This window comes from Catharus ustulatus, chromosome 1, assembly GCF_009819885.2.
Source record: "Catharus ustulatus isolate bCatUst1 chromosome 1, bCatUst1.pri.v2, whole genome shotgun sequence".
In the NCBI taxonomy this organism is placed as follows: Eukaryota; Metazoa; Chordata; class Aves; order Passeriformes; family Turdidae; genus Catharus; species Catharus ustulatus.
Genome location: NC_046221.1, coordinates 9273558 through 9287113, shown reverse-complemented (window position 1 = coordinate 9287113; position 13556 = coordinate 9273558). Strand labels below are relative to the sequence as shown.

Genomic DNA, 13556 nt, shown 5'->3' with positions numbered 1-13556 from the left:
TAAACACTTTTATGGTTCTTTGATTTTTCTTTTTTTCCTGTGGAAAGTGAAAAGTTTTGGACATCTTAGTAAGAACTATTAATTTTGATGTGCTGTCAATGTCCTTGTGTGGCCTGTTTCTCATAACTCTGTCCCATACTGGAGGATGCTGCGGCTTCATTCGCAATTCAAATTCCCAGGGTAAATTGTAGAGATAAATCTTGATGTCACAGTCCATTGAATTTTACCTAATATTATTATTTTTCCCTCAAGAACTCCAAGAGACTATGACTCTTCTTCATTGACTTTCATTATGTTTCTCCAGTACATGAATAATTAATGTGGATTACTCTGGACTGTTTAAACTCTTTATTAGAGAAATTACCAAGTGTATATAATAGTGTCTCTTCCATTAGATGAACACAGGTGATTTCAGCACTCTAAATTAACATTACAATGTGATTCAGAAACTCATGATAAAGCCATGAAGCTGTTTTCCCAAACAGCAATTTTTACTGTTTTCTGCATCTATCAGACCTCCATATGGATACAGAGAAATAGATAGATTTAGTGTTTAGGTCCTGCCTCCCTTTTTGGAGCTCTTCTGTCAGTGTGACTCCCACACCCATGGGTGCTGTTGTCCGGGTTAGAATTACTTCCCTGCAATAAATGACTCTGAACTGGCCCCTTGCACTTCAGACTTCTCAGAGTGATGTGTTTCCTTTTTCCTTCCAAGTTGTTTTCACCCAGACCACATGGTAATTTACCCAGCTCAAATTAACTGTGAAGTAGAGATGAAGCAAAAAGGAAAGGGATTTTTTTTTGAAGTCTGAGGAAGTAAAGGAAGGGGAACCCTATGTGACAGCGCTTGGTCACACTGCAGCTCTTGGTACAGGCATGGTGAAAGATGCTGTACTGGTTTCTAAGTAAAACAGAACAGAAAAGCCAACAATAGCAGAGAGGTCCTCTGCAAAAAAATGGTTTCTACCTTTTAATTCAGTTTAAGATATTGTTGGGAGAGGAATATTACTCCTAAATATGGGGTAATTGCTTAGTTTTAGAGGTAATATAAGTGGATGCAATTGCTGTAAATTTGTTACGTGTTTTTAAGCAACAAGGAGATACTCATTAAGAATGTCAAATAATGAGAAGAAAATTTTGGCACTTGTTAGAGGGGAATGATAAACATGTCTCTTTTCCTTCCTCTGATTAAGGAAATAATGGGAGTTTTCCCAAAGCAGGAGGCAAAACTTTAAAGAACCATTTTAAAAAATCCCATCTGTCACTGAATCCAGCTCTTGAAGACTGAGTAGTTTCAGAGAATAGGGCATGAGTTTCTTAACCCTGTAAGTGTTTTGGATATTTTACCTGAAAGAGTTATTTTCCAAAGCACATAACCACCAGACAGAGTTCCTGTTTCCTCTAGCTAGTGGTTCATTACTTCTTTGACCCAGCTTATCTTTACCCTCACATGGAAGACTTCTAGAATTATGTTATAATTAGGATTTAGAATTCAGTCCTGTACTGCAATTTTGTAAAACAAGTATGCTGGAATAGACTGGCAGTTAGTGATGGGCAAAATAAGGTTGATAGATATAATGATGCCAGCAGTTCTTTCACAGAATAAATATCACTGAGGTCTCTGCAGTGCCATGCTTTCTGGCTTGTGTACAATGATATTGAGGAAGGTATTTCTGGTAATGTCATACTCTGCTCTATGTAAGCTTCAGTGTTATATCTTTTGGCTGTGGATAACCCCAGAAGGTTTTGCTGCCAACAGATTTTGTGGGCAAAGATAATGTACGGGCAAGTGAAAAAATCAGGCTGCTTGTTGATGTATTTACAGTGAAGTGTAATTTAGACTCAATGGTGTTCAGCCTTCAAAATCTCTGCCAGGCACAATAGAAAGTTTTGCTTTGCAACTGTTTTGCAGCTGGGATTTCAGTGGGCATTGGGTAATTTCAGTTCCTGCCCAGTAAGGACTGTAATTTTAGCAGCTGGTGACCAGAAGTTTTGAATTGCAGTGACTGAAGGCCTGCTCTGACCTTTATGACATTTTGTCTACAGTTTGTGAGTACTCCAATAAACACTTTGTAATTTTGAAGGAACAGATCCTACATTTTATATTGGAAAGATGTTATTTTTTCCTAATATGGGACACCAAAATGGCAAAATTTTTTTTTTTCTGGGGCTGTGTTACATGAGTAAATCCAAATTGGCCCCTTCTGCCACAATTAAAGGTTAAAGATTTCAGTCATGATCCTTAGAGGTAATATTTGCAATGTTTTAAAATTAGCTTCTATTTATTCTCCAATAATAGATTCATCTCCTATTTTTAAAATATAAATTGAAAGTATGTTAGTGTTCAGTGTAACTGAGAATTAATGGAGCTACTTGTGTAGTGGATTATATTTGTCTCCCCATCTTCCTTTGAGTGAATGGTAGTCTTGCTAAAGAAACAGAATTATACAATGAACAGTGAGAGTATTATAATTTTTCAGAGGAGATAATGCAGCTTCTTTCAATGTTTACTGTGAAAAACTGGCAAAATGGCACATCAAACGGTGTATGAGCCATTTTCTGAGCCCTGGACAAATGCAAATGCTGCTCTAAAGCTTTCTTAGTGATGGACTTTCAGTGTCTCTTCTCTTCATGACCCGTTATTACCGCTCACATCTTCAATTATTCTTAGTAGTGACCTTTTCTTAGTGCTCCCCAGAAGAAAAGCCCTACATCATTGCAATCATGCCATTAGTAATCAGATAAGCTAATAGTATTCTCACCACAAAGCAATTCTGTTCTTTAGTGATGAGCATGCTCAGAATACTTACATGCAAAGGAAAAGATTTATTTTTCCCCTAAATGCAGAAAGGACAAAGTACAGATTTACATAGTGAGAAATAATAATATACACCACAGCACTTCTGTACTATGGTGCCTATTTCATGCACCAATCCATGCATGTTGAAGGACAAGTGAAATAAAGAAGGTAACTGAAGTAATGATATGTAATGTCATTGAGGCTTCAGGGGCAAATCTTGGCTGTAAGTTTAGCACTAAAATGTTTCCTAAATCAATGAAACTCTATTCCATGATGAATTATTCTGGCTAGAGTCATATTTCAGTATACAAATCAGTGTGTATGAAAAATGATTGAAAGAAGGGGTAAACCTGAAATGAGGAAGTGTTAGAACCATATGGTAACACTTATGGGAAATCTTTCCTTAGTTTACGTTGGAAACTTTTCATGTAAAAGTTTGCACAATCCTGCAGTTAACCACTGCAGGGATTTCTTTTGTCATCTTTATGACTGTTAATTTGGATTAGAGTAAAGCCTGGGTTCTTCACCAGGGATGAGTGCTCTGTTGTATGAGGCTTTGTACATGCACGTAATTAAAAAAGAAAGGAAAAACCCTTCTCTCAGGAGCTTGCAATATTACAAAAACATCAGGCACATATTACATTCAAAAAACATAAAAGGTGGAGTATAGAAAGAAGATCAAAGCTCAGTAGATTTTATGCTGGTGTATGTTTTTCTCACCTTCTCTCTTGGGAGAAAGATCCCCTTTAGTATTATGTGCCTCTTTAATATTATTCTTGACCACATTGGTTTACTGTTCTTTCATCACTTAAGTATCATCCAAACAGCTGTTGATAAACCACCACAGGTTCTGAGGGCTTGATAAAATACATTTTTCAGTGTAGAACATTCTGGATATCCTAAGAATCTGAGGAGAGAAACCAGAATGTAACTGAGCCTAGTCCTGCTCTGAAGTGCTCCGAGGTAGAAAACCCTGCCCTTGTTTTACCTCCTGTCTCTTTAGCTCTCTCCCAGTCACAGGTTTGGGAGGGGCAGGAAGGGGCAGCTGCAGTCTGGTGGTGGAACAATGTTTTCTTGGAGAGTAGGGGTTTAGAAAAACACTTCTGTTGAAGAGAATGGAGGGGTTTGGAACAGAAAAACCAGCAAGGGAGAAAGGGGATAAGAATGAAAATTTAAAAGGTAGGACCAGGGAATATCCGGGATTTTTATCAAAGTGAATGCCACAATGAAACTAAAGTAAGGAAGGCAGTTGATCAGTTGATTTTTCACAGGCAATTGATAAGTTTTGAGTAATGAGTATTTACTTACATGTATGTGCACATACCTATGTAACCCCAGGGTTTGGGAAACTGGGATGAACTTTGCTTCAAGTACATTTCCCCCAGACATTCTTGCAATTTTGGGTAGTTCTAGACTTATTAAGCACACATGTATGGCAGGCAGATGAGGATGTGTTGAATAAATCACAGCTTTAGCAGACTGAGCAAATTTATCTCTCACCTCTATTAGTGAGCAGAACATTTCTCTCTCAAAGATGACTTCTCTCATCAGTTTTTCACAAGAAAACTTGTCTGATTTTTCCTACCAGTGTGTTCAGATTATCATTCATTATTGTTGGGCACCATCTTGGTTTTTTCAGTTAAAGCTGTTCAGTTGTGTGAGTTGAGCACTTATAAAATGTAATTATTGAACTGTATTTATTAATCCTACTCTAGGGAAATAAACATGTGACTCACAATTTAGAGTCTTCCACAGCTGGGGCCAAAAACCCAAGGAAGCATTGACTTGCCCTTGTTTCCTTACCCTCACCAGCAGTGATGAGCTCACTCTTCAAGGTCTTCTGACTTTATCTGGGACAAATGTGAAATAAACAGGTAAATGTGAGGTGCACTTTCATTCTGGACTATTTAAATGTTAAAGGTTGTTGGCATATTTTGATTAAGGGAACATATTCTGGTAAAATGTTAGGATGGGGAGAGGTTGTTAAGGTCTGCAAATATGAGATGATATTAAGTGCTTGCATTAAATTTGTAGTGTGAGTGAAAGGAAAAGGTAGGGAACCCATAACAACACCAAAGATTCAAAAAGTTTTTATTATCCCAGTTTCAGAAGAAATAGAGCTGTTTTCACCTGTTTGGTTTTTCGTTTTGATGGTTATAAGAAAATTTTTGATAAACAGGGTCTATGACCTACTTTTAAATTTTAATTTAGAAAAAATGCTTACAGTATTTATGGCATTATTGGGTGAGATATTTAGTTCAGGATCATCATGAGTTGGTTAACAGGGGGAAAGGACAGAGAAATAAACATAATGTAATCTATTTGAATCATCAGTCAATGTCAACTTTAAAAAAAATATTTTCCTGATGAGTGAATTTTTACAGTTTTTTCTGGATGAAGTTCAAGTGATTTCATCTGCTGTCTTGACTGTCCCAACCTTCACAGGCTCCTCTTATAAGTCAAAACAAACAATATGTTCCAGTGCAATTTAAACTTTCCTATTTTTTATTTTAGGAAAGCAGAACTGCTGTATGATGAAGAGAAGGAAATAGTTTTATTAGTGTTGCATGAGAAGAATAAGTTGAAAAAAAGAAATAGAAAATTTTACGTCCTGCACTTGCAGCAGTATTTTGTGGTTATGTTTTGCTGCCTCTCTGAGAAACAGCACTGGAGTTATAAAGGTGGGGAGGAAAGGGAGGCAGGAGAATTTGCAAGGCCCCATGGAATCTCTTTTTGTGGCTATTTAATAATGCCCCATGTAAATGTACTCTAGTATACATTATATACAATACATTGCACTGTTTTGTCATTACTGAAATGTGGAGACCATGAAAGTGTTAGCAAAGAGTTGAATTTCAATGCAAGTTAGGTAAGAAAACTTTAAACTCTACATTTAGCAAGGCTTGGTAGGCTGGGTAATTATATGGAGTCTTTGTTATTTCAGGGCTGCTGTGTGAAGTGAGATTACAGCTTTAGGTTTGGTGTTTGAAAGTATTGTATCAACAGTTTATGTGTACTGGGAGATTATTTGTGGTAGGGAGTTTTTTTGGATAGAAAATGCAATGTACAGTAATTTCACGACTATAAGGCGCACCCTTTTGACTAAAATTTTCCCTCGAACCCAGAAGTGCGCCTTATAGTCCGGTGCGCCTTATCTGATGTACAAAGCGGCGAAATTTGCCAAACCGGAAGTGTGAGCTGAGAGCCGTGGGGGGAGCCGGAAGTGCCACAGCAGCCGGCTGGGGGCGGGCCCGGAGGCCCGTGGCACTGCCCCTGCCGGGTGGAGGCGGGCCAGGGGGCCCGAGGCACCGCCCCTCTCCGGTCCAGGCAGTCCTGGGGCCCCATGGCTGCCGGGTGAATGTGGGCTAGGGAGGCCGCGGTACCCGCCTTCCCGGGTCCAGGCAGTCCCGGGAGCCCATGGCTGCCGGGTGAATGTGAGTAAGGGGGGCCGCGGCACCCGCCTTCCCGGGTCCAGGCAGTCCCAGGAGCCCATGGCTTCCGCGTGAATGCGGGCTAGGGGGGCCGCGGCACCCCCGCTCCCCGGGAGCCATGGCTGCCGCGTGAATGCAGGCTAGGGGGTCCGCGGCACCCCCGCTCCTGGGTCCAGGCAGTCCCGGGGCCCCATGGCTGCCACGTGAATGCAGGCTAGGGGGGCCGCGGCACCCCCGCTCCTGGGTCCAGGCAGTCCCGGGGGCCCATGGCTGCCGTGTGAATGCGGGCTAGGGGGGCCCCGGCACCCCCCTTCCCAGGTGGAAGCAGTCCCGGGGCCCCATGGCTGCTGCGTGAATGAGGGCTAGGGGCCCCGCGGCACCCCTGCTCCTCGGTCCAGGCAGTCCCGGTGACCCACGGCTGCTGTGTGAATGCGGGCTAGGAGGTCCGCGGCACCCCCGCTCCTGGGTCCAGGCAGTCCCGGGGGCCCATGGCTGCCGGGTCCAGGGTGGCTCGGTGGCTCGCGGCACCGCCCCTACCGGGTGGAGGCGGGCCCGGGGGCCAATGGCTGCCGGGTTGAGGCGGGGCCTCGGCCAGCAACGGCACGTGGTGAGCTGGGGGCGGGGCCTCGCTGCAAAAAAAAGTGCGCCTTATAGACCGGTGCGCCTTATCTGATCTACAAAGTTGCGAATTTTGCCGAATCCGAGGGGGTGCGCCTTATAGTCCGGTGCGCCTTATAGTCATGAAATTACTGTAATTTTGTTCCCATAAGGCAGGAACTGAATTAAATATATTTTGGAGATGATACCACTTCACTCTTCAGAGTTTACTTATCACCACCATTACTAATAGTAGGTAGATAATATTTAAAATGAAATATGATGCTTCTTAATATTCCAGCAAATATTAGGAAATATATTAGTAGCTAAATTAACATATTGACTGGTTGGGTGAAATATGCTTAACAATCAACTCTAGCAATAAATAACTTGAAACAAAATATTTTTCAAGGCTTGTTGGAGGCCCTGCCTATTTTAGAATAATCCTACATGGATATAGTTTATTATGCATTGACTTTAATAATTTTCTCTCCAATATGTGGGTTTGCAAGTCTAATTGCATCAGATTCCTTGCTGCAATGAGCATCCAATAAACAACAGTTATTAAAAGAGAAACTAAAACATGATAATGCCAGTATCCTTTTGTGCTTTTCATAGAAAATATATTAGTCAATAAAGCAAAATCATGGTTCAGTGTAGAGGTAGCTTGGCTGTTGATTTCTTTGTACCTAAGCAGGCTCATTTTGTTAATTTTGTATCTGTATTTTTCTGAGAATATCAGTATATTATTATAGCATGGCCTACCTCTGGCAGGTGGCTACAGACAGCAGATGGTTTTAATTCCAGCTCCCAGGTGCTTCAGAATCAGTAGAGTCTAGGTGAACCAGTCACTGTTTTAATGTGCCACTCCACTAGAAATATTCCTGGCTAAAACATCTCATCTGAGATCTCATCTCTGACACCTTCTGGATCCACAGCACTTCAGGATGGGAAATAACTACAAAACTGCCTGTCTTCCCTCCATCACAGGACAAGTTCAGCAGCATTTTGCTGCACACAGATATTGCAGGCTTCTGGTTTTAATTCTTTTGTAATCTCTCAGGAAAAAGGGGAATACTGATTTTTCCTAGCCATAAAACCTTTTTTTAGAAGAGCTAACTTCAGATTTATGGAAACAGGAGCACTGAAATATACCTTTCCATGTCTAGTTTGTATTGGTGCTTGAAGTATTTATATTTTTATTTTTCTCCAAGAATGCCTTTCTGAAGTGATCACTGTTATTCTTTTAATTAGACTCTTGCGTTGTGAACTCTGTGTGGGTGTGTTTTGGTCCCTGCCTGTCACAATTCTTGTCTGATGTTCTTTATGAGTCAATGTACAGTTCAGGCATCCTCCTGCTTGGCTGGGTCAGTAGCAGGGCTGCACTCAGGTATCTTCAGTGATATTCCAGACACTGTTTCAGATCAATTGGTTCTTACAGCAGACTTGTCTGGAGCAAAATCATCCACATCTCAAGAATATGTTACAAACCACGGTTTGTGTACTGGGTAAGCACATGCCATTCTGCCACACTGTATGAAGAAGCTTTCCTGGTCTGAAACTTCCCTTTGAAAAGGTACCAAGTGTATATCCACTGGGGTGGGATAAAAGGGTGAGAGAAGTCTTTTATTGGTGTGAATATTGTAAATCTGCCTAAGGTGTGTGAATATTGTAAATCTGTGTAAGGTTATGTGTATGTGGTCTTTACGGGCAGGTGTGGGTGGATGTGAAGGACTCTGCTGGTTCTCCAACATGTCTTGAATTCATGTAGCTGGGTTTGCCTAGCTCAGACCTAGCATGTGCTAGTAAATGCTGCTGAGAGACACAGCATGTTAGTTCAGGCTTAATGATGGGCTGATACAGTTATTAGCTGAAAGGCTTTGCAGAAGTTCCTAAGTCACTCTATCTCACCAAAACTTTTCTTTTAGCAGAATTAGGAGCCAGGTAATTCACGGTCAGAGAGTTTTGAGCCTTTCAGTTCTTTTTCTGAGGACACCTTACATAATCCATTGGACTCCCTGGTGAATAGAGGTGCTGTACTCTCTGCTTTCATGGAGACAAGCATGGCTGGGGAGAGAGGATTTTCTCATTTGTTTGGATCTGGTGTAGTTCCTGGCTGTTTTCTTGATGCAAAGTGTGGAAAAGTTTAATATTTTTTAATATCTATACCTCCATGTGTCTATTTATAAACAAAATATTTCCCAGGAAAACTAAAAGGCTCAATTGTGAAAATGCGTTCTTAAGGGCACTGTTTGTGTCCAACATGCAGCTTCATTCATCAGATTTTCTCCAGTCCTAGCTCTTTAACTTTGTCAGAAAATAGAGAAACTACTGGTTTGGTTAACAAAGTGAGTGCCCTTAACAGTAGCAAGATATTTCACTGGGCTTTTGGACCTGATCCTTGTCCCTGTGCCCCAGTGTGGAGTGACCAGAGCAGAGGCACATCTTGCCCACTTCCCTGCTGCCTTCCCAAATATCAGCAGGAACTCATTTTGGTTGAAGATAAAGGCAGTAATCACTATTGTCTCAATACCTGGTTGGGTGCCACTGAGGGAGCAGAACAGTTTGGTGGCAAGGGACCAGAATACTTTATCCATGAAGATATGTTCAAGAGAAAGAGCTGGAATTGCCAGCCTGGATGAAGTTTCTAGAGTGAGGAGTGGAGCTTGTGCAGCAGGGGCTCATCAAGCAGCAAGTTTGGGAACAAATTTCCTATTTTAAATGGAAAAAAATCCAAGGATATTTTTCATGGACCTATACTGATTTGTCAGCTGTCTGTGAGGCATCATGGTGTTGGTAGTGATGGCTTAATTTGGAAACGTTTCTTCAAGGAGTTAGCACTCCTGAAGTCTTAGGCATGGTCAGTGGTTGCAGTTACTAAATCCATGCTTAATCTGAGCAATTTATAGGCTGATTTATAGGCTTGTCTCACCACAGTAGCAATATTGTCAGGATATATATTCTTGTGGTGTATTGCAGCATGACTGTGCAGGGGTACAATAATGTACTCAAAATTAAGAGAACATAAAGTCCCTCAAATTACTAAATGAGAGAGATAAGCATGGAAAAACTGAACCTTCAGTAGAGGAATGAGGGGAGGAAAAACATCAAAGGCTGTTCTGGAATAGCCAGTTAGTAAGATGTGCTGTCTAATCAGATCTTTTTCTGATTTTCTCTACTGCCCAGTTTGAACTCCCAAGGCCAACAACCCTATTGTCTGACTCTTGCAGAGGATTTAACAGGTCTTCAATATGCACTAATTATCCACAGTTTGAAACCTGTATTAATTTTTACCTTTCTTTTGTGTTTTTAGGCTGCCTGTTTGAGGATGACCTTTGCAAATCTTTTGAAGTCTGTGTAAATGGTAAGTCTTCCATGTTTTGTTTACTGATGGGTCTGTCCTCCACTCTGTAATTGCTATATGTTTGATTCAATAAACCAAATAGATATGTGAGTGAGAAGGAGGGGAAAAAGAACAGTACAGGTATGACTGTTCTGGTCAGCAGTAATGAAAAATTTAGTAGATTACACAAAAACCCCCAATTTTCTCAACTCTGAGCAAAATAATTTACTTTTATGTGAAATAGGTTTTAATTTAATTAAACACATTGAAATATGCTAACATTTAATTTGTCTTGATATGGGTGAAAATAGCGGTTTTGTTACCTTCAGTTTGTTCTTCTTTTCAGAGGATAATGTTGAGTAATTATCAGTCTCCTCTTCAAAAGATTGTAATTTTTTATAATAAAAGAGAAGGCCTCAAAGGAACATTGCAGTTATTGATTGTACTGTTTCCTTTTTCTGTGATTTTACTTGAATTATGCAGAAACAGCTTTCTCCTGCTGTCCTGCATAATTTATTTTCATTAAGTCAAAAAAACCAACACAACATATGAATGAGGCTAATGGAATAGTAGGAAAGATGTTTTCTAATAACTGTTGAAGATTGTAGATGTGCTATATGAAAAAATTTAATTGCCAATGAAGGACAGAGGATGCCTTGAGAAAGATCTTTGGAACAATAATTGTTATATCTGTATATGTGATGAAAGGAGGAAGGGAGTAGTTTTACTAATGTCTTTTGACATGGAAATATATAGCAATATGTAGATCTGTAAATATGGAGATTAATTTTTTAGTTAAATATTTTTATATGAAATTTTTGTTTATAACTTCATACTGTAAAAGAGAGGGTTTTTTTTCATCAAAGAAACAATAATATGTGTCTATTAATATATTAAGATATTAATAAGGTTTATCTAATGAACATTTAAGATGAAATTAGATTAAATTTCCAGTACTGTTTAACATCAGACAAATGCAAATTTGTAAGAACTCTGTATTGACAATTCCCATGACTGACACCAGGAAGGGCAGTGACAGTTTTCTATGGGGTGAATTTTAGTGACTATCAATATTTTACAGTGCCTAAGCTTGAGTCTTCCTCAGTACAAGCAGATTTAAGAAGATTTAATCATGGGCAACTGTTATATGTGGCAGATAATGCATAATGGGGAATTTATGCAACAGATGATAGTAATTTCTGTACTTTAGAGATTTCTCCATTGAAGACTTTGCTGGTCCTATAAATGTAACTTCCTAACTCACTCTACCCATTTTCTTAAATGAAGATGCAGTTTGTAAAATCTCCATTTCACACTCATTAGCATGCATAATTAAATTATGGAAGTTGTATCTTTGAATTTGAGTGGACCTTTTCTGTAGATCTACTCATATTTTGGCATAACTAACTTAAAGAAATGTCAGTAATGAATAAGACAGTTGATCAATAATATCTCCTAACGTCTGATTTTAGAAAATACTTGCAGGGATTCTGTCAATGTGTTTAAGGTAACTGTAAAATATTTAATTCCTTTTTTGTCCCACTGGAAAAATGTTGTCTAGAGTGTATTTTAAATGCTGTCCTTGATGCAAGTGAAGATAAACCATTTTTGAGAAAATAAACAGGATTGGTGGAAGATCATGCATTGAAGTACTAAGAAACAATCAGAATTTACATTTTTTGTATGTAGCAGAAAGGAAGTGGGCCTCTTGCTTCTGAGCAATCTCTCACATTTTTCCTGCCCAAACTGCTGCTGATTCACTCATATCTCTGAAATTTCTCAGCAATTCTGATGTATTAAAATGTGAGCACTTTGCTGGATTGAGAGCTCAGAAACTGAAGTTTGTGGAGGTCACTGTGCTCAGAAGCAGAGCTTACCTTGTGTGTTTCAAGGTCATGAAAAGGTTTGCCTCCTTTCTTGTCACACAAGTGGGTATTTCTGAAGTACAGTGTGAAAGTGGGTAAGAAGCAGCAGCTGCTTTTCGATGGCATCTTTGATGCATCTGTGATCTGCGGATCTGCTTCTGACTCCTGCAGGAAGGCTGATTATTTTGATCTTTTTCTCTGCCTCCAGCAGAGGCAACTGAACTGACCATGTTTTCAGAAATAAAACTAGGTTTGCCTGCTGAAGACATAAGTCACATTTGCTGTCTCACATCTGTCATCAACTGTAGACTTAAAGTGCATTTCATACATCAAACTTGTAAAAGCATAACCAAAACACCAGTAACTAACCGATTTCATAGCTTAAAAAAAACCCCTACTCGTCTTCCCTTCTCATTTCTTCTGAAGAGAGATTTTGACTGAAAGATTTTGATAAATTTTCCTTTCCATGAAGAAAAAAATGGTGTTAAAAGAATGGGTTTTGTATTGTTAAAAGCAATGTAATAGAGCTGTAAGATCTGAGATAAGCAACATAACTGTTTATATCAGAGATAAGCACTGCTTACATCTGTTCAGGTCACATGCCATTTTTGGAGGGCAAAGGACCTGCTGTAATAATGATTGTTGACTTTTCTGCCACTTTCCCTCCTCGTATAAAGGTCTCTTTTGGCTTCGGTGATGGGTTTGTGCTTATGTTTGTTTAATAGCTCCAGCAGCATTCATGCAATATTAATTTATTTCCACAAACCTTTTATCAGTTTTCTGAGCTGCACTGACTCATCAAGTGGTTAAAAAGGAACATATTGTTTCATGTTAATTTTAACGGCACAAGGATAAAAGGCAAAAAGACTGAGTTAGTTTTCCTGGATTCTTCCTTTGCAAAACCAGAACTTTGAGAGGTAAAGTGACTTAGATGTCATTTATTTATCTTCTGATACATCACTGCTTCTTTCTTAGAGCTGGAGGAACTGACATTTTCACCCATCTAAAATGCTTGAAGCTTGAAAGCCTGCAGCTAAAAAGACTTGATGGGAAAGGTGAATATTCCTGTGAGCTGCAGACTCTGATTGAAAGTAACTTGGAATACTATAAGCTTGGGAATTCTTGCCCCCAAATAAATTCTGAAAAGCTGTTACAGATACAACAGGAAGCAAATAACATCTTAATTAAAGAAGATATATAGAAGGAAAGTAATAATATGATGAATAGTATTTGCAGTGATGTATGTGTAGTGACAGCTGTGGGTAAAGAGGGGTATGGCTTTTACATGTTCACATACATTTTGCTGTCTGGGTTAGAAGTTAAAGCAAAAGAGTTTGCCTCTGTGTGTAATTTTGTCTTAACAGTTCTTCCTAAAATGTGTGTGTATGAAAAGGAAAGAAAAAAGCATCAGGAAGGAATTTTTAGAGGATCTCTGAGACATAAATCCTTTGCTTACCCTTGAACAGTCCTTGTATTTATATACTAAATTTAGTACAGCTGGATAAGCAGGAATATGTCAT

At 39.5% G+C, this 13556-nt stretch overlaps 1 protein-coding gene across 1 annotated transcript in view; it reads left to right on the top strand.

Moving 5' to 3' along the window:
* Positions 1-13556, top strand: part of PTPRN2 (protein tyrosine phosphatase receptor type N2) — a 625844-nt gene that overhangs the window by 54407 nt on the left and 557881 nt on the right. The window contains exon 2 of the mRNA XM_033074413.2: positions 10142-10192. Coding sequence (XP_032930304.1) covers positions 10142-10192 — 51 coding nt within the window. The remainder of the gene's footprint in view (positions 1-10141; positions 10193-13556) is intronic.